General features: G+C 35.1%; 1 protein-coding gene across 1 annotated transcript in view; it reads left to right on the top strand.

Annotated features, from left to right (window-relative positions):
• The window catches only part of LOC150097235 (sodium-independent sulfate anion transporter-like), a 217815-nt gene extending 199023 nt beyond the window's left edge, over positions 1-18792 (top strand). Inside the window, exons 16-20 of the mRNA XM_090407626.1 lie at positions 4267-4366; positions 9825-9904; positions 11399-11464; positions 15926-15995; positions 16122-18792. Coding sequence (XP_090263752.1) covers positions 4267-4366; positions 9825-9904; positions 11399-11464; positions 15926-15995; positions 16122-16357 — 552 coding nt within the window. The 3' untranslated portion in view covers positions 16358-18792. The remainder of the gene's footprint in view (positions 1-4266; positions 4367-9824; positions 9905-11398; positions 11465-15925; positions 15996-16121) is intronic.
• The last annotated feature ends 3106 nt before the right edge of the window (positions 18793-21898 follow it).

The raw sequence follows: 21898 nt of genomic DNA, 5'->3' as shown, positions 1-21898 counted from the left end.
GGAAATTTGGATACGGAGAGCTTAACGACAGAGGAGAACAATTACTCCACTTCTGTAAAGCAAACGATTAATAATTACAAACACATTATTCTATCAACGCCCTAATAAATATTACATAGACATCTCCATATGGTAATATAAAGAACTGCATAGACTATATCATCATAAACAATGGAAAAGATCAGTAAATAATGTACGAACATTAAGGATTTTGATTTTGAAACTGACCACGAAATATTAACTGCCAAAGTGAAGATAAAATTCAACAGGAAAAATATTAGAAAAGAAGAAAACATCAGCCTATCAAAACTAAAAGATAGCTCAAGCAGAAGTAGATTTTTAGAACAGATGTGCTTGAAATTAAAACCCTCCATCTTACAGAACAGCAGAAAATACTGGGAAGAAGGAAAAGAAACAGTGTTATCAATTGCAAAAGACACTAGGTTCCAAACCCAAAATAAACAAACAGTGGATAACCCAAGAAATCATAGCTCCCATAGAAGAGAAAAGAGAGGCCAAGATACTTGTAAACCAACAAAACAATGAAGAGAATAGAGAAAAATACAGAGCACTAAAAAATAGTTGACAACCTATGCAAAAAAGCCAAAGAAAAATGGTTAGAAGAAAAAACTAAGAAATGTCAAGAAGCATACCAACAAAACAACCTAAGTCTTCCATGACACTGTAAAAGAAATTACAAAGGAATTCTCAGCAAAAGCAGTAACAATGATAAACAAGATGACTGAAACCGGGAATGTTGAACATATAAGAAAAATCTGGTCAAACCATTTTAAGACCATCTTCCACCAAGGAAACAAAACTACAATGCCAACAATAGAAGAAAATAATGATCACCCAAAAATTCTACAAGAAGTTAGATATGCAATAAAACAGATGAAAAACAAAGCACCAGGCATTGATACTATCCCTACTGATCTGTAGTCATATGGAGGCAGCATATCAATAGAATATTTAACAACCCTATTCAATAAAATACTACAAACAGGAGAGATCCCAGATGACTGGAGAACTGGACAGATCATCCCAATATACAAGAAAGGAGACAAAAGAGACAGAAATTAGACCAATCAATTTACTCCCTCACACTTATAAAATATTCATAAGAATTATACAAAATAGATTAAAAAACACCTACAAAGAAATGATAGGCATAGAACAAGCTGGTTTCTGAGGAAACTATTCAACAATAGACCAAATTTTCACATTGCACCTACTAGCAGAGCTCATCTGGGAAGACCATAAAGAACTATGTTGTTGTTTTGTGGACTTTAAACAAGCTTTTGATAACATCAACAGAGAAATCCTTCAAATTCTACTAGAAAAAGCAATAGACAAATATATAATACAGTTTCTGATAAAATATTACTCTAAGACAAATGCAATAATTAAAAAGGACACACTCGCAACATAACCCATAGAGATCCAAAAAGGAGTAATGCAAGGATGCCCACTATCTCCATGCCTATTCAACATATATCTAGAAGAAGTTGTAAAGAAAGCAATAGACAATGAGCCTGGAATCAATGTCAACGGTTTAAACATAAATAATATCAAATATGCAGATGATCTCATCCTTCTTGCAAGAACCCCAAATGAATTACAAAAGCTGATCAAGTTAAACGAAACCTGTAAAACATATATGACATGACAATAAATATACAAAAGACAAAAGTGATGAAAATAGGGAGGAACAAAACTACTGTCTCAGCCTCCCTAAATGGAGAACAAGTAGACAACTTCATATACCTTGGATCAAAACTAACAGAAACAATAGATGAACTCAAAACAATCAAACACAGAATAGCAATAGGATGGACCACCATGGGAAAATTACAGAAAATCTGGAAAACAAACAAGATATCTAAACAAGCCAAAATCAAATTATATGAAGCAATAATTATACCAACAGTCATCTATGGAGCAGAAGCATGGACAGTTAAAAAAAATAAAAAAAAAAAAGAGGAGAAAAAACTGCTGGCATTTGAAACGAAATGCTTAAGAAAAATAAATAGAACAAGTTGGATAGAAAAGAAAACAAACATCACAGTCAGACAAGAACTATTGTATAAAAAGACAATAATAGAAAAAATTAGAAAACAACAGCTGAGATGGTTTGGACACACTGTACGCATGGATGCAGACAGACTTCCTAACGTCCTAATCAGTACTTTTCCAACTGAAAAAAGACCTGGAAGACCAAGAATTACCTGGCTGAAATTAATAAAGAACATCTTGGGATGCAGAACATATAAGGAACTTTTTCAAACAGCAAGGAATAGAGAAGACTGGAAGATCCTGCTCAAGAGAAGACTCAACCTGTCTTAGATGGAAGAGAAGAAGAATTTAATTACATTTGCCAGAAAAATAGCTGTTTTGGCTTTTCATCTTATAATATAACATAATGGATGGGCACACCTTTCTGGCATTCGTTTAGTGAAGATATGTAAGTTCTTTTCACTTAAACTTTGATATCATCCAGGTACTCACTGATGAGACCTCAAAACAGGTTGAAACCAGTCTGGGTAGTGACCTCTCCTCATAATGTAAAGCAGTATTACATCTCCTAGGAGCTGTGTTTTTACATTATGAGAAAATATCAAGGATAGTGAGGGAGCTTGCTTAGAGTTGCCTTGGTGTGGTACTACCAGGTGGTCACTTACACTTGGATTTGCCGATAGTTCGTCGGCATGAAACTCTTAGATCGTAGTTTTCGATTTTAGAGTTTTGCATGCTGGCTGTAAAATAATAAGGGATTTTTATCCCCTTAATTTAAAGATTGATTATTTTTAATGTACATATAGTTAATTTTTGCAGTATTATCACCTCTAACAGAAGTTTAATATGAAATCCCTTCTCTGAATGCCTTCCTTCTTCAAGGAAACAAGTTCTGTGATAGAAACACAAGAAAAGACTGAGTCTTTTTCTTGTGATTCTATTCTTCAAAACTTCTGTGTCTAAGAAACATTACAATAGTCATTATAATAATTTGTATTTTTTAATTAAAACTAATAGCTTCTGAAACTCACTGTATTCTATTTTTTAGAATGCTTTCAGTCGGCATCCCAGCTCCAAACATATTAAACAATTTACTTACCATTGTGAAGTATTTGAGTACGCAATAACTTTGCGACATATCTCAGAATAGTGAACAATTCTTTTCTGTGGTAATGCTTGATAAGAATAAATATTTTTATTAAAAAATATTTTTTATTTTTAGTCAATATACAAAATGCTTTGATCATTTATCAGATACTCATTACCCTGAGCATACCAAATAAAATTTAAGTAATTGTTCAAAAGATAGATTCCAAGATTGAGACCACATGTTTATTAAATACGAACAGGATACTTGAAAACCCGGCAAGTTTCGTAAGTCGTATGACTTGCATCATCAGGGGCATTTTGGTGTATTAAAAAAAAAAAAAAAAAAAAGTTAAACACAACTAACAAAGATTAAATTCATAGTCCATTAGATGTTTCTAACTGTAACATTGAAAAAATGTAAACATTCGTTACTGAATGTTTGTTGAAACATTGTTATTTGTTGCCACATCCTGTGCTTCATGTGTGTTATGTCTGAGATCTAAGGAAGTTAGATTTTTTATGAATGTTGGCCATGCCTGGTAATATCAAACCGTTTTTTGTTGCACTGTGTAGGAATTCTAAGCATTTTTGCTGCTTCCTTGAATTTCCTTGTGAAACAATTTTTATCAATGTATGACATGATCGTTTTTTCCCAAAGTACTTTATGGCCAGTGGAAGTTGTGTGGAAAGCTAGGCCTGATTTGTGTTCTCTTCTTTTTTTCTACGTGTTTTTTATGTTCTGCCATATGGATTTCTCCTGACCTTCCCGTCTGGTCTACATAATACATACCACAAGAACAATAGATTTGAGAGATCCCTGGTTTATATGGGAGGAGAAGCTGTATCTTGTGGCTTGCCAATTTGTCCTACATAATAATACTAAAAAGTGACTTTATATCATTAAATATGAATTTGTTGCATCTTATGTGCAATACTGCTTTAATGTTTTTGTGAACTGCAATATGTGAATGCCACCAATCAGAATATGTTAAGACTTTCATTTATGTATTTACATCAGTGTATGTTTAGAATTATGTACCATCATAAAATTTAACCTCTTTTAGCAGCCAAATTCTACTAGCAGTCAGTTTAAATATTTCATCATGCCATTTCATAAGTTCATATTTTAATTTTTCTTTATAATGCAATGTGTATTTGCAGACTGCCGATGGTGATATATTCATCCATGTTAAACCAGATAGAAGTGTCTTCTTTCCTACTGTGGATTATTTGAGTGCAAGGATTACAAAAAATATGCCTTGTAGGTATAATTTGACCAAATCTCAAAATAAAAACTTAAAGGAATGTAGTTGTTTTTTGAGTAACATCTAACATGTACTTTTTATCCTTAGAACACTGAGTATATATATGTTACCAAGCTCTTTTAAACCTGGTTTTACTCCATTTCCCAAGTAAGCAAACAGACAAACAAGCCAAGTTTGTGCTTGCAAGTGTTGCAAGTCTAGCTGACCCTGCACGTAGTGCAAGACTAAGGCAACTCATGGTAAAAGTAGAATAAGCTCTGATCACTAATCTTAATATTTACCATTAATGCAAAGCACATCTCCCGGAGGAGATGTTTGTATTAAAGGCAAGGGACCACTACCCAGACCAGTTTCGACCTTTATTGAGATAGAATGGGAGTTCATATCTCTTCATCATTGGCCTCTTTAGAGTCAAAAGTTGTGCTGAGAGTCAGCTTGATAGTGAGAGAGGAGGAGAAAGGCAGAGTGGATAGTAGTAGATAGTTAAGAGGCCTCAGTCGATCTACTTGGCCTGACTTAAATGTGAGCACCAAGCAGATCTCCAACATTATCTCCCTCCATCCGTTCTTTTCAGCTTTCCCTGGTCAGTCCTTCAGGTGTCCGGCTGAGGAAAGTGGGGAAAAAACAAATGAAAGAAGCACCACATGAAAAAGAGGAACTGGTAAATAACATTAAAAATTACATATAACAATTTGTAAGACAGAACCAAAGAAATAAACTAGGTGAATTCTGAAATTTCAACCTGAATGACCAGTTTAATACTGAGAAGAGCAGGGGCAGAGCCTGGCCTGGGTGATGCAGCCCACAAGGAGCTGCACTGCATCGGTGTAAGCCTTCGCAGCCCAGGTTCTCAGGATACCCCCCCCCCTCCTGTGTGGAATAGACATAGACCTTCTTTACAACAAATTCTAATCTGAAAGAGGACAAAAAGAAGAAAAAACAAACCAGGTCCCCCCCCCCCCCCTAATCTGGCAGATCTATACTAGGAATGGACTGACTTGCCAGCATGTTAGGCGAGGTTTAAATCCTCCTGCTGTCTATTTTTGTGGGTTCTAATTATGTGATCGGCTAATTTATCTCTGCGGACGTAGTTTAGCATGTAAAGGCCTCTGTACAATGCTAGTTCCACGTCGTCCCCTGCATCAATAAAATCGTTAATCTGTTCAGGAGTGATTTCATTTATGTCCTCGACAAACATATCATTCCATTCTGCGCTGACAACTTTAGGCCCGTTTTTTCCTGTGAGTATGAGTTCAATGTCTCCGAATGTTTCTGTTGCTGTTCTTAATAGTTTCACTAGCTCGGGGATGTCCTTTAAGAGATGCAGTATTGGTGCATTGGCTTTCGCGTGAGGGAACTGTGGGTTCTGAAGTTGCCTTTATTTTTCCAACTTGTGCTGGACTTCCTTGTTTCGATTTTTTAATATTTACTTCTTCAGGGCTGGCTGGCCTCTTTTGTGGTTTCTGCATTGTTGATTTCCACATCTACTGCTTCCGTGTCCTCGTCTATTGTGACTGCAGTGATAGTTCAGTTTTGTTGGTGCTGCTGGTTATTTTCGGTTGCTACATCTGTAGTGGCGGTTTGATCGGTGGCCGGTTCCTCCTGCCCTTCATGTCTCCTGGTTGCAAGCTTCTCCACTGATGTACTTGGCAGTGTTTCGGAGGTGGCGGCATGATATTGCCTCTTTACTCCCAGGTAACTCGCCATTACCCTGGCCGACCCGATCATTACAAAATTTGGAACGTCTGTTTGCATCATCAACGAGAACGTGACTTCCCCCGACATCCATTCAGGGTAGTCAGCGTCGTTGCCTACTTGGACATCTCGTACGGTTCCCCATTTCGAAAAGACTTGATTAATTAGGTCGTTGCCTCCTTCTAGGTATTCCAGAGAGAATCGCTCTATTCATCTTTTTAGAAATGCTACCAACGACAAAAGGATGGCAAAGTTTCCCTTGACACTCAACCCCTTTGAGTAGTTTCTCCCTTGTTGTATTTTTACAAACTACTTGATATCTGCCACCCCCATAGGGGGTAAAGCCAGAAATATTATCTGCCCCTACGCAGTCAATTAGCGCTTTCGCAAACGTCCTCTTGTGTACACTTGCATTGATTTCGAACCTGAGGGTTCTTACTCTCGGTAGAACCAAAGACATACTTCAAAAAAAAAAAGGAAAAAGTAGACCATTGTACTATCCAAGTCCACAAAAAGACAAACCTGTAGAAAAGGCCAAGCTTTCCCTGTTTGCAGATAAGAAAAACCTGTTACACTTAGGTACAGGGGGAACACAAAGAAGAAAAAAAAGACAAAGGGTTCTTACCAAGGCAGCAGGACTGGAATAGGAGCTCTCTCTCGGGGTCTGGTAACTGGAATCCAAGGCTGGGATACTTTCACTGCAGATCTGGAACATGGAGCTTTCTCTCGGGGCTGCTAAAGCTGGAACTTGTCTCATCATTGGGAGCCAGGCTAGAAATACCAAGATTTTGTAATACAGAGCTTATAAGTATTTTACCACAACAAGTTACCATAAGGTATTTTAACCTTATTGAATAAAAATCTCAGGAGGAGATATAAATGTAGAAAGTATTTTACCTTGGGTATAATGAATGTTAAAGATACCAGGCTATTTTAAACCTTGTTTTACTCCATTTCCCAAGTAAACAAACAAGCCAAGTTTGTGCTTGCAAGTGTTGCAGGTCTAGCTGACCCTGCACGTAGTGCAAGACCAAGGCAACTCATGGTAAAAGTAGAATAAGCTCTGATCACTAATCTTAATATTTACCCTTAATGCAAAGCACATCTCCTCCAGGAGATATGTGTGTGTGTGTGTGTGTGTGTGTGTATGTATATATTTATGAAGAATTAAATGACTAGAACAGAGATTTAAGTAAAGGTTTTAATATAAACACACTACTAGTTTCGGCCTTTAACAGCCTTCTTCAGGTGACATTATAAAAGAGAAAACACTAAACATCGAGGGTTAAGACTATGAACAACACAGACAGTCTTTATACATAATTAGCATGAAAACATAGTTGAAGCTGTTCTTTCGTTTGTTGCATTGTTGGGAGAGTGCGTGTTTGCTGCATCACGTGAATGCCAGTACATGATTACAGCTGAATGACTAGCTGGGAGGTTGTAGCTTAAGTTGTTATTTAGATCAACAGGATTGATGATTTCTCTAGATTCCACAAATTCATAAAACTATGTATGTTAACCGAGTCAATGATCATTCTGTCACACACAGAAGATATCAAGTTGTTTCAGGTAGATTTAAATAGATGCTAAGCTTGAATGGATAAATAAAATTGCTATTTTAATAAGTGCAAGCTGTTGTACTATACAGTCTCATAATGCAGCAGTTGCAGTCTTGCATTTCTTCACTCCATAGTACAACAGCTTGCACTTATTAAAATAGCAATTTTATTTATCCATTCAAGCTTAGCATCTAGTTAAATCTTCCTGAAACAACTTGACATCAGCAGCATTCCTTGTTACACTCCCTAGCTTTGCATCATCAGCAAAAAACTGAATATTCCATGTTAATCCACATGAAATATCATTAACAAATAAGTTAAACAGTAGTGACCGAAGAATAGAACTGTATCCATAATAACCACTAGTTATCTTCCTTTTAATGGATTCCCCCACCTCACATACACAATTTGCTATTATCTGTCCTAATCTTCTGCAGCTTGTATGGCAAGTTGGTATGGTGCATATAACTGTCTGTCAAATGTCTTGACAATATTCAGAAATAGTGCCATATCAATTTCTCTTATTCAGTATATCAGTTTACATAAAATCCAAGTGGATTTCTAAAACAAGATCTACCTTTTATAAACCAATTCTGACCATAAAAAATCCTGTGCTATTGCTTCTCCAATAATTTAAACCATAACTGCAAAATTGGAAATATTGGTTTTGCTTGTTTGCTGAGATGCTATTTTTGCCCACCTTCTAGGACCCTCTCTGTTGCAAGACTGTCATTAAGCAACCAGTTCATGGATGCAGTGAACTAATTTTATTGGTCTTTATTTTTGTAGTCTTTAGATTGCTTAATGCTACATATTTCTCATATAGTTTATTCCATTTTAGTCCCTGCAGTACTATTAATATCATAGCATGTTAGTATAATAATCCTGGAACAATGGTCATTTTTTGACCAATATTGCCACCCTGGTCGGTTAAGTGTTTAACATATCTATTCTCTAGCCAAAAGGCTGTGGGTTCAAATCCTGCTATGGGCATGGATGTTTGTGATTGTCTATGAAAATACTTGTGGTGGGCAGTAGATGGCTTTGATGTAGATGATGATAGTTGCAGTTCATTGTAGCTGGTGAATTGACTGGTGGAGACAGTGAGTTAGAGTAGGTGCTCTCTCTCAATTAGTCTTTGGACTCCCTGGAGGTGTTATGTAATAATAATAGCCATTTGTAATTATCCTTCTTTATTGCCAATAAAGCAGAAGAATTACCGTTTCCTTTATGAAAGATGATTGGCCAGTGTCATTTCATATTACACCTTTTCATTGCTCACTAACCTTGTCACTTTTCTATCCTGTATTTGTTCATTTTTACTATCTTATCTCCTCTAACTACTTTTCCACTTGTCAAATTTCAATATTCATCTATTTTGCCCTTGCCTTTTTTTTTTTTTTCTGACTGTTCTCATGCTTTTTTTTTTTAATTACGTAAACAGATACAGATCTCGCATCCAGAATGAAATTCATAGTTTTGATTTAATAATTAAAAAAAAAATTGACAGCTATTCTTAACACTGAGCCACATTCAGTCCATAGCTTAGTCTGAAAAGAATTTTTTTTTCATCCAGCTAACATAGTTCTTATAGCACAAGAAACATTCAAAAGGATACTGTGAAAATTGACTTTAATGTAATGTTCTTAGAGATTGGTTTCCTTGAAGTGTAATAATGGTGACATAAAATAGGAATATTTATTGGGTTGCCATTAGTTGCCTTTGTGTATGTGAATTAAAAAATAGTAAAACTTAATCTAGGAAAAATTATTGGTCTTTACTTTTGTACAGTCCTTAAATTGTTTAATGGTGATAATTTCACATCGTTATGATATGCTGCTACTGAACTTGAAATTAAGAGTGCTCTTCCCTTTCACTATGCTATCAAGATTATAGAAATGGATTTTAATTGACTATTATTCCTTTAAGAAATACATGAATCAGATAAGAATATCTCTCGCTCCACGTCATTTTCAATGGCATTTATTTTTGAATATTGAATATAAAGTGTGAAAAATAATGAGCATTATTTTTCACACTTCAGCAATATTTGGCATACTGAGTTACAAAATATTGCTAGATTTCTTTTAGGTAAGTAATTGTTTTAGTGACTCTAAAGCAATTTTTATAAAAAATAAAAGGGAGCCTTAATATATGTTTGCTTAAGATTTTTTTAATCTTTTACTGATTTTTGTAGGTGCTAGTGAAGAACTTTCCCATTGCACTGTTATATTATATGGAGATAATCTCATCAATGCTGACTACACTATGGCTGTGGTAAGTTGTTATAGATTCATTACAAAAAAACAAATTCATATGTTTTTAGAAGTGTCACAAAATTTTTATGCCAAAGAATAATTCAGAATACTTTTGTAAGTTTTGTGAGTGAAACATTTGCTGAACTTTCATGGCCTTTTGTTTGAAGAAAATGTACTTTTGATCACTTTAATGATTATCATCATTCGAAAGTTGAACAATTCTTACTTATAATGTTTAAAAACTGTATAAAGATGGTTCATTGAGAGCACTAAAACACATCCTTATTGATTCTCCAGATTTGAGGCTACCTTGCTGAAACATTGCTTAGACCTTTGGTTATGCTGATTGTAACTGCCTGCTCTGAAGAAGAGAATAAAAGTTAGGAACGAATTGAATGTGTTTCAACACCTCATGATTGACTTCCTTTTTAAAATGATGATCTGAGGATCTGTCATGATTATCAGATCAAAATGTCATATTATTCCAAGGTCACTGTATAGAATTGTCCTTGGACCTTTTGATACAGCTTGCTAGCTTGCTTTTTCATGTCAGTCACATCCATTAAAGGTTGTAAACCTATAGTACATTACACATTAGTACTAGGAATGATCTGTGTAATCTAGAATACTTGTCCTAGAGACATGGAACTTTTTACAAGTCACTTCAGACTCTAATAAACAATGTGTGCTGAGCCATAAAATTCATCTGCTACCTAAATACATTCAAATATCCCTGTTCTCAATAGAATTTAAATCCACAACCTGTTGGTGAGAGCTGATATGTTATCTACTTGGCCACCTAGGCCATCTTCAACTCATAATGATTTCCTGAACCAAATAATGATCTCTGACAAAATGTGTCACAGTACAAACTGAAACCAAGAAAGTCAGGCATATGGTAGTGGAAATGTTTGAAGGTCTAATCTGAAACATCATTCTGGATCCCAAAATTTATCTGTCAGATTGTTACTTATAATTTTTAATCAGAAACCTTACTTGAATTCATATTTCATTAGTTCTATAAATTGGAAAATCGGACTTGCCATACAAAATTATGTTGGAACTGATTTAGTGAAGCTTTTATTTGCATAAAAATTCTGCATTACTGTTTCATATTTCATAGCATAATCATTCAAATCTTGGCTATTTTGGAACCTAGCAGTTTACAGAGATCCTGGTTTTCAGAAACATCAGCTCATTTATTAATATGGTATATAGTTTGAATATGCAACAAAATGAAACAAACGGGAAGGATATAAACATAAAAAATGTATAAAATAAAGTATTTCTTTGTAAGTAGTGTAGATTGAACTGTTGCAGAATTAAAGCAGTTGTAGCAAAATCTCATGCATATACAGTAGTGTATGCTTTCAGAATAGCTGGTTTTAGGATTGTACTGTTTTTAAAATGCTGATTTGCGATTTTTTTTTTTTAATTTCCTTTTCCCCTTCACAACATTGTTGAGTACAATTCACACTATGAATTAATTTGTGATTCTCATTTGCTATTTCAGGCTATGAAGAACCTTATAGAATCTTTAAGGAAGCAAGATGTCACTTTAGTGTTCACAAATATGAAGGTAATTTATTTTTCACTTGAATTATTGTGCATATGAGTAGAAAGCTCTCAAAATATAGATTCCCATGATTTCTTTTTATCCACCACATTTGCTGAATACCGTTCTTCTCAGTTTGGGAGAGTACAACTTTAGATCTGTAAATAATTTTTTATCATGTTTATGTATAATGTACAGTGTTTGGATATTCTTTGGAGTAGGGCACCCAACCTTCTAGCAATATCAGAGGATCCATTCTGTACTAACAGAACATGCCCCACACTGACTCCATCTCCAGAATCTGGTTGTGTTTACAAAGTAAGCTGGGTTCGTTGCTTCATGGAGCGTCTGCCAAACTCTCTGCCTGCCATCAGTACAGAACAAAGGTGTACAGTGACTCATCCAACCATATGACTTTTTTTCCAGTGTCCAGTCATGGATTTCCTGCCACCACTGTAAACAAACTTTCTGGTTCCTCACAGAAATCAGTGGCTTCTTTATAGGCATGCTACTACCGGTACAGATTCTCTTCAATTTCCTGGGCATATTTCAGTGAGATACAGGTGAGGAATATCTTTCATTAAAAGCTTTGGTCAGTTGCTGTGCACAGGAAGTTCTGTTTGTCCTACACACTCTCTCTGGTGAGAGAGATCTCACCAGTATCCACCCTAAAAGCTTTAGTTTTCCTGACTTTGCACTTCCATATTCTCAGTGAACAATGCTTTCTCAAGATGCCTAACTCCAAATCTGCATTATAAGTCCTTCCATCCATCAAATTCAGTCCAGAGGTCTACAAACTCTGCACAATCTCTGCATTGATTCAATTGTGATCAGTGTTCTCAATTCACTTTTATCGTAACATGGTAGCAGACTTACAATGTTTACTCTCTTGCTCTTCTTTGTTTCTGATAATAATCTTTTATATCTTCTCTCATAGAATTTTTTTTCCCCGTTTAAGTCATTAGTGCCAGCCAAAACGGTTATTTCTTCCTGCTTATCTTTCTTGCATCCTAACAGCAGATTCATTAATGCTATTAATTTTCACACCAGGGTAACAACATTTAGTCATGTTCTCAGTAAGTACTCCACTTACCATAGATTCATACGTTCTTGATTTTTTTTCTCTGCTTAGCCATACCACTGATATTTCTGAAGTTGTTAGATTCTGCACTTTATCCTTCAAAGGATTAAATGCAAAATCTCTTGGTCTTCCACCATTGCACTTTCAACAATATTGTAGTCACTTAACATTTTCTTGATTTTTGTTAATATTCTCTCCTTACTATTATGTTTTACTTTTTCTCTTCATACAACTGGCATTCACTTTCAAAACACTTCTTACATATTTGTTCACCAGTCTTACTTTCCTTCCTTAATTTTTTCAACTTTCATGATGAGTACATCTCACATATGCTGCACCAAATAAAATCTCCCATATTAAACTCCCCAAGAAACATATCTTGGTTGCCATTGTTCTGCTATGCATTATTCTACTGCCATATTACAGTTTTTGTTTTATTGTGTTTTTTCCTCCTTAAAAAATTAGTGCTGATTTTCTTGTATTGATAATATTTATTTTCAAAATATATTTTGGTTGAGATATTGCAATATTAAATAGTGCTGTAAAATGTTGCCAAAAACTCACAAGAAACGGAGCGCTATCAAGAACAGCAAAATCCAGAGAAAGAATACTTGCCCCTATAAAGACAAACTTGAGGATATTGAAAATGATTCAACCACTGAAATCACACAGTTAAAACAGATTATTAGACAACACAGGAATTACAGAAAGTTGAGCAGCATTTACAGGAACATGGGAGGACAAGAAAATTAAGCAGCAAAATGAGAAACAACAAAGCATGGAATCAGGTAAGTAGAATCGATTGTCAAAAGAACATATGGTGACTGTCATAAAACATGCCATTGATGACTGGGTTATAACTTCAAGTTTTTCCTAAGCAAAAAATAAATAAATAAAGCACATACAATTAAAAAAAAAAAAAAAAAAAAAAAAAAAAAAAAAAAAAACAGCAAAGCAAAAGAGATAATAATTTACATAGGTACGGATGACATAACTAGCAATAACTTCAGTATGAGAGAGGATGTAACAGAATTGTTGGAAGAAGTGAGAGTGAAGAGTGAGAAAGTGAAAATCGCAAGCATATTATCTAGATATGATAGAAATGATTTAAGAAGGATTATAATGGCAAATTATTTGATTTATAGGCTATGTAGAAGGAATGAGTGAGTTTTTGTAGGTGTGAAGTGAGTTTGAGAGAAGAACAGATTTGTTCAAGTTTGTGGCCTACAGTTGAATGTATTTGGTATCAGGAGTCTTGAAAAATTATTAATTGGTGTGAGACCTAACGGAGTTAAGGAAACTAGATTATGATTGGAGGAATGGTAGTAATCTGTGTAAGAGTGGCAATGTTATGTAATTGTCATTCTTATCATTAATTGTATTAATGATAGGAATAGGCATTATGGTGGAAATAATTATGAAGAGAATGATTTTGTTTTCATCTAGTTCAGACTTATCAAGCGCGTGCAAGATGTCAGCATAAGTAAGGCACTAGATAAGAACAGATCTGTACGTGGTCCAACTGTGTCATGCAGACTACTGGAAAGGGGTCCTGAAACAGATGGTAGCTTGCTTAGTAAGCCTCTGTGCCAGACTCGGTTAAACGCTTTCGAGATATTAAGTGCAACCACTTGAGATTCACCAAACTTCTCCATGGCATTTGTCCAGAGATGGGTGACATTTGCAAGCAGATCTCCTGTTGATTAACAGTGATGGAATCCATACTGGTGATTGTGCATTAGGTGGGTGCCTTCGAAGTAGTGTAGGAGTTGGAATTGATGATTTATTCCATTACTTTAGACAGGGCTGAGGTGAGCGAGATATGGTGGTAGTTGGATGGCAGTGACTTTTCACCCTTCTTGGGAATGGGTTGAATATAGGAATATAGGCCAATTTCCAGGCTGTGGGATAGTCCAGTGGATTAAGACAATATATACAGGTGACATAGGACAGGAGTCAGCAGCTCTGGTGCACAAACCTTCAGGACAATTGCAGAATGCCATCTGGGCCAGGAGACTTTTGTGTCTAATTTGGGCAGTAGTTTTCTGATCTCTTTCTGGAAAAAGGATATGGGGGGGGGGCTTATATGTTGAGCATTTGGAATGGTTGAGTCATTTACCATTGTCACTTATGCATGCATTGAAAGCAAAGTGTGAGGTTAGGAGATTGGTTTTCATCTGTAGATGATGATGCAATAGAGCCATCTGGGTATGATGGGGTGGGGGGGGGGAAACAGTGCAGAAGTTATGACCAATTGCTTTGGTAAGACAAAAGTCACGTCTGCCGTTTTTGCTCTTTCAAACTCTGTTTTGGAAGCATTGATTGTTTTTTTGCATCTATTTTGGACTTGAGTATAAGCTCAAGGAGAATGGAGTTCTTGATTTGAGCCATTTATGGTATGTTTGGTTTTTCATTTGTATAGCCTTAGTAGATCTTTTGGAGAACCAGGGTTTAGTTAGGGAATGGCAGGTCAGATAGTGTGGGTAATGTATGTTTCCATGCCAGTGAGGATTACTTTGATAAGTTCAGTGCATATGTTTGGGTTGGAAGGTCAGAAGTTGTTACCACAGTGTGTTGTACCCACAGTAAAGTTTGAAGTAATGGTTTGGGGTGGGACCATTGGTCGTTGTCCGTGGTTCCATGAAGGCAGCTCAGTACCTTGATGTTCTGAATAATCAGGTGCTGCCTACACTGTGGCATCGAACTGTTGCTGAACTCATTGCTGCTTTGATGGAAGAATGGAGACAAAATCCACTTGATGTCTGCCATGCATTGGTGAAAAGCCTCCCTCAAAGGATGCAGGAGGTGATCAAAGCCAAAGGTGGACATAACCAATATTAGGGTTCACCTGCTGGTGTCAGTTGTAAATTGCTAAAGTGTCCGGACAATTATTGGTAGATAGTGTGCACTTCCTTGTATTTTTTGAATATACACACACACACACACACACACACACACACACACACACACACACACACACACACACACACCCAAATTGTATGTATATGATTGTATGAATTATATGTTTATGTGAACCTTAGTAGTATAGTAGTTAGTATCCCCACCTGTCATGTGGGAGACCAGGGTTCGATTCCCTGCCGGGAAGGAAAATATATTGCCCGCCTCTTTGTCCCAGTGGTTAGCATATCCACTCTCCAGCAAAAAGCCTGCAGGTTTGAATCTTGCCATGAGCATGGATGTTTGCAATTGTCTGTGAAAATACTAGTGGTGGAGGGGGGGCAGTAGATGCCGTTGGTGTAAATGATGGTAGTAGTTGCGGTTCATTGTATAGTTGGTATATTGAGTAGTGGAGAAAGAGTTGTAGAGTAGGTGTCCTCACTTGATGAGTCTTTGGACTCCCTGGAGGTGTCATAATAATATATGATTTTTGTATTTATTATTAGGATAATGTAACAGCAGTACTCAGAGGGATACAGTCAATAAATTTACAAAGCCAGACCAATCTGTGCGAGGGTAAGTGCATATAAGATAAATGTGTTCATTTTTTGTTTTTTGATATTTTTGCATTTAATTTTTTAAACATTTTTAATGTTTCATGTTTAATCTAGTAATGGCAATTTTTATTAAAAAATCTTTTAGATATTGACATGAATTCTGCTGAATGTGAACAAGTAGGAGACACTGAGGATGGTTTTAGGAGTAGAGAAACTGCAATTCCATTGCTTCATAATTCAAACAATCATAATATGCCATTTAATGAAGAACGTTCTTCATTTGACAGACAGGAAGAAGAATATGGTGAGAATGGATCAGGGAATGATCCTTCTAGGTGCCTACCAGTTTCTGCATCTAAATGTCACTCTGTAATAGTGTGACTGGTTTGACTGCAAAGGATTTAATTATAAGATTTCTTAATTTGTAACTGACATTTATTCGGTAATTACTGTTTGGACTGAAAGAGGAAGAAACCGGTTTTAAGGTGTCATCATATTTTACTTGTGGTTCATATGAGAAAAGCAAAACACGCTACTCATCTGTGATGAAATTCCCAACCCACCAATAGTTATTCTAGACATTTTTTTCTTGTTTTAGAAAAACATCTTGTAGTAATATAGAAGAAAACCTGAGAATTCTTTTAGTTGCAGGTCTTTGTTTTTTTCTATCCTAACAAAAAGTAATCGCATTCATATTATATTTTTATCCAGTAGCAAAAATTATTTTGCATTTTTGTGATACTCAGTATTGTTTTATTCATTTTCTAAACAGAAAATGATGACAAATCTACTAATATTAAATTCTTCTGTGAACAGTGCTATTGATGATCATTTCATGATCATCTTGTGTACATATTCATCTCCTTAGCATTTGTTATTGAAAAATATAATATTAGGTAATTTTTTGTATTTTTGTAATATGAAGAAATGAATGAAGGATTAACAAAGATCTGAGATGTTAGAGTATAGGTAAAACAATTATAGAGGGAATTATGGAAAAGACCATCACTCATTAGGAAGATGTCAATGTTCCTGACTGGTAGAGAATAATTTTGAATAACAGATGAAATCAAGCTGATGTATGGATTAAATTATGTAATGATTCAGAAGAAAAAATAATGATCAGCTAACCAGACTTGCAAGAGAATGATCTAAATTAACAATAATTAAGATTTCAAAGAAATTTATTTTGAATTATTTCAAATCTAGAGAAGCATGAAGAATTAAGGAATTCAAGGTAGGTGAATGAGTTTATTGACAGAAATCAATTTTTCAAGTTTGTCATGTCCATGCTAATTTCACAGCAGATGCAGCATTTAAATTGAAAGTTGATAAAATTAAATCAATACTTGAGGGAGGGTTTAGATTCATCAATAAATCATTGCCAGTATGCCTGACTAATTTTGACAGCATTTCCAACCTGGGCTATAAATTTGGATTCGAATCTCACTGGCATGAATGTTTATGAATAGATTATTTTTGTCTTTTGTGAGACCACCATTTTGCTTATTAGATATTACATTGGCTTGAGAAAATTCCTTGTTTAGGCTAGAGCAGGTTTTCTGGATTATCTAACTTGGCACCAATATATGCTATATATTTCAGACTTTACATAAGTTTATTAAAAAGCAACAACAAAAATACTGTGATCATCTGAAATTATGAATAATGCTCATTATATAAAGTAAAAAGTGATAATTAATCAGACTGATAATGAAGTAAACAGTTTAAAACAAAATTTTTTTTAAAAAAGAAAATCATTACAGATTAAGCCTGTCAAATTTGTAGAGTATGTTGTATTTACCTCAGAACATAAAAAAAAAATCTGAAATTAATCATGCGACATTTTACATATGTAGTTAAAACTATTAATCTTATTCTTGAATAACTAGAAGTTACCTGTAGAAGAGAGATAGGACTGAATGTGCACAGAGCAGATGTACCTTCTTCCAAAAGTATTGAAACATTTAGCTTTTAGGCACATTGCACCTGGATGCCACATTGCAAACACTGTCTTCTGACTCCTGGATAGTTTACTACAACTCAAGCCTGTCTTATGAAAACTATTTGAGAACTTGCTGTTTCATATCCATGGTGAAGATTATGCTTCCCAACTTCCATGCACCTTTTCTGGATATTCCTCTTTGCACATATATTTGATCGTTTCCCATTTAGAGAAGACTTTATGTATGATCTCATCTGAACTTTCAGTTTATTCAGTCGAGAACCTTCCTATCTTAATCATGCAGACCTGACTTCCAATCATTACTGCCAAAGGGTATGAAAGCATATATATGTATATGTGTGTTTGTATATTCTCTGCACCTACTACTTTCAGTACTCTACAACTTCTCTCACTTCATGAAGTTCAGTGACTTTTCTGCTCTCCGATGTAAGGAACTCATTTTATAATTCTTTATTGTATTAATGGAAAAAAGGAGAAAACGAACCTTTGGTCTGATAAGATCTTGTGGTGAGCATTTGTTGTAATTCACCACTAACAAGAGATTAAATCCTGTGCTTAATAGCACTTGCAACAAGAAATCCAACACTGACAGACATTGGCAAGAAGGAAGTAAGGAATTCTGCACTCAAGAACAGTGCCAGCAAGAGGAGAAAAAAAATCCCACATTTAAAGCCTACATTTTTTTTTACTTTGTAGGCAATTTTTTTTTTTTGTTGTGATATCCCCCTCCCCTCCCCACATGGAAAAGGAGGCAGAAGTGAAGGTCAACTTTCAATGACAAGCAACCTCAGATTCTGTTTAAGTACAGGCTTTACCATACTGTAAAGCAGGAAAATTGCAAAAATGACTGTCTTAAGAACTATCATTCTCAAAGTAAAACTGAGTGGTGCAGTTTTCCAGTCCTTGATTATTTTGATAGATCTTTGTCTTAGTTCTTGAATTTGAAACAGATGGCATCCGAAGAATGGGACTCCAAAAATGGTATAAGGTTTTAATTTCTGGAGTGATGCCAAATGCAATTCCTCGAATGTTTCAATTTCTATAAACTAATCTGGTTTTGTCTAGATAAGTGGTTAGTCCACTAATTAAAGAAAATTATTTCAAAGTACTGAGAAATAAATGAGTGTGGTCTGAAAAGTTCTCGGCCACAATCATAGATGGCAACACTATCAGCAAGATTTTTTTTTTTTCTAAGTTGGTACATCTGTCATAAGCATCCATGTGAAATTGCAAGTCATTCTATCAAGTAGTTTTTTTATATAGCTGTCTGAAGCAAAAGTGTCTGTATTCCTTGAAATGGATAACATTGAGTAGTGTGTGGTTATAAAATTCTTTATAAAAGAAGGTTTAATGGCAAAAGAAATTCAAAGTTCATAAAAGTTTATGGGCACTCTTCTCTTTAGTTTTTCAACAATTAAGAAATGTCTTGAAGATGATTGACGTAAAGGACATCCAAAAAGCGTAACAACACCAGAAATTATTGATCAAGTGCACGATATGGTATTGGATGACCGGTGAGTCAAAGTGCTTGAAATTACTGAGACTATAGGCATTTCAAAAGAACATGCAAGATATATTTTTCATGAAGTATTGCAAATGAAAAAGCTTTGCGCAAGATGGATGCCACACTTGCTCACAGCAGATCAAAAATGCACTTGAATGAGAATCTCTGAACAGTGTTTGGAGCATTTTAACAAAAATAAAACTGATTTTCTGCTTCCATTTATTACTATGGATGAGACTTGGATTCACCATTATGTACCAGAATCCAAATATCAGTCAAAACAGTGGACGGAAGCTGGTGTTGTTCAGCGCCAAAGAAGACAAAGTCGGTTCCATCAGCAGGAAAGGTCATTCCATTGGTGTTTTGGGATGCTAAAGGCATTATGTTCATTAATTATCTTGAAAAGGGTAAAACGATAACCAGGAATATTATTCCGATCTTCTAACCAGACTAGGCAAAAAGATTAGTGAGAAAAGACCCAGTTTGCAGAAGAAAAACATCATCAGGACAATGCACCTGTCCACAAAACTGTTTTGGCAATGGGAAAATTAAGGAATCTGCCCTATGAATTGTTGGAACATCCACCCTATTCCCCAGATTTGACTCCCTCTGACTTCTATCTCTTCCTAAAACTAAAACTCTTCCTTGCTGGTCAGAGTTTTTCTTTGAATCAAGAGGTGATTGCAGCTGTTGAGGGATATTTTGCAGATCTTATTGAGAACCACTACAGGGATGGGACAATAACACTGGAGCATCAGTGAAATAAATATTAGTCTTAAGGGAGATTATGTTGAAAAATAATACTGAAATTATAAATTTGTTTTTTCATTGTTAGGCTGAGAACTTTTCAGACCACCTTCGTATAGATAGAATCATTGTCTTTTTAATGTGGCTATTACATCATCTACATTAACCAATGTTTTATTTATCATTTTTATTTTTTAGTGTTGAGGGGATGGTTATTCCTCAAACTACATAAGAGGCACCTAATATTTAAGTAACAATGGCAGCACAAATAGCAACTGACAGGACAGCCTTTTTTAACCCCTTTCCCAATATTGAGTCTAAGTATCCATTGACCAGGAGACATGTAAAGGTAGTACTGTACACATTCTTTATTATTATTGTGTACAACTACCCCCTACCTCTTTTAGAATACAAACCAGAAAGGAGAAGTGCCAAACACTATCAAAGCATTTGGCTAAATTATAAGACAACCATTGAATTAAAGTATTACTGTTTCCCAAATCTTGGGAAGTTTCACACAACCATTTTTTTTTTTTTTTTTTAATTTTCTGGTGATTGAAAAAAAAAGTCTTTCAGGTTTGTATTTGCTTTAGTGAAGCATTGGAATTTTTTTACATTTAATTATTTGCAAAATGTCCAAAGTCTGCTTAGCTAGGCTAGACTGACAATAGCTGTGGCAGCAGATATATTTATTGTGTTCAAGGTGGATGTTAGCAGATCTTCCAGTTTGTCCATAATACAGTTTGGAAGAACAAGGACCATGTACACACCTGGAACAAAAAGAGAAAGATGTTAATTCTTAGGAGAGCAAATAAGGGCAGCTATCTTCGCATAACTTGAATTCGCTTGAAGATCACAAGAAATATATCTGTCACCAACTATGGTCAGTCAAGTCTATCTGTGCCTTTTTTTTTTGAATCAACAGCAGATTTAACAAAATAATAAATATGGTTATGTGAAACTTTCCAAGATTTGGGAAACAGTAATTCTTTGACTTCCTACTTGAATAGTTAGGGTTCTAGTCTAAAATCTTCCACTTATTATTTGTGTGTATTATTACAATTTTCATATCCCAGATGATGGCTCTTTGATAGACAAAATATTGGCATTATTAAACATGTTTATTTATTCAGTCATGCTGTTTATTAAATGTGTGAAGTGTCAATCCAATCTGATAGTTTAAATTATCAACCTATATGCAATTTTGAATAGCCTATTATTTCTGTGAGTTCCATTTTTTAAATGGAAATCCCACTCACAAAAAAAAAAACATAAACTCATCATGCATTAGTACCATGGGTGGACCAGGGATTAAATACTCCAGAAATCCTGTTCTTGAAGAGAAACATTCAAATTCAAGCCACTAATAAACAAGATTGATGGTCTTGTACTACTAATGAAATTCATTACCACCTAAAGATGTTCACAAACATCCATATTCTGTTGGTCAGGAAGGAAATGCTGTCAGCTCACCTAACCATGCTAGCTATTTATTGGTTTTTTATCTGTACATTTTATAAATACTGCTTTATATTTTTAACAACTATGAGGACTTTTTTTTAATGAACCATCTAAATAATTAGAATGGGTGAAACTCAGATATTTTTAAACTAAATATTTTTTTCTACATGTTTTGGTTTCATCAGTTCAGGCTAACAGCAACTTCAGGAAGATTTACAAGGAACATACAAAAGATCTAAAATGC

This window comes from Typopeltis vanoorti, chromosome 17, assembly GCF_054136105.1.
Source record: "Typopeltis vanoorti isolate ZY-2024b chromosome 17, IOZ_Tvanoo_1.0, whole genome shotgun sequence".
In the NCBI taxonomy this organism is placed as follows: Eukaryota; Metazoa; Arthropoda; class Arachnida; order Uropygi; family Thelyphonidae; genus Typopeltis; species Typopeltis vanoorti.
This window is presented reverse-complemented; position numbering and strand designations above follow the sequence as displayed.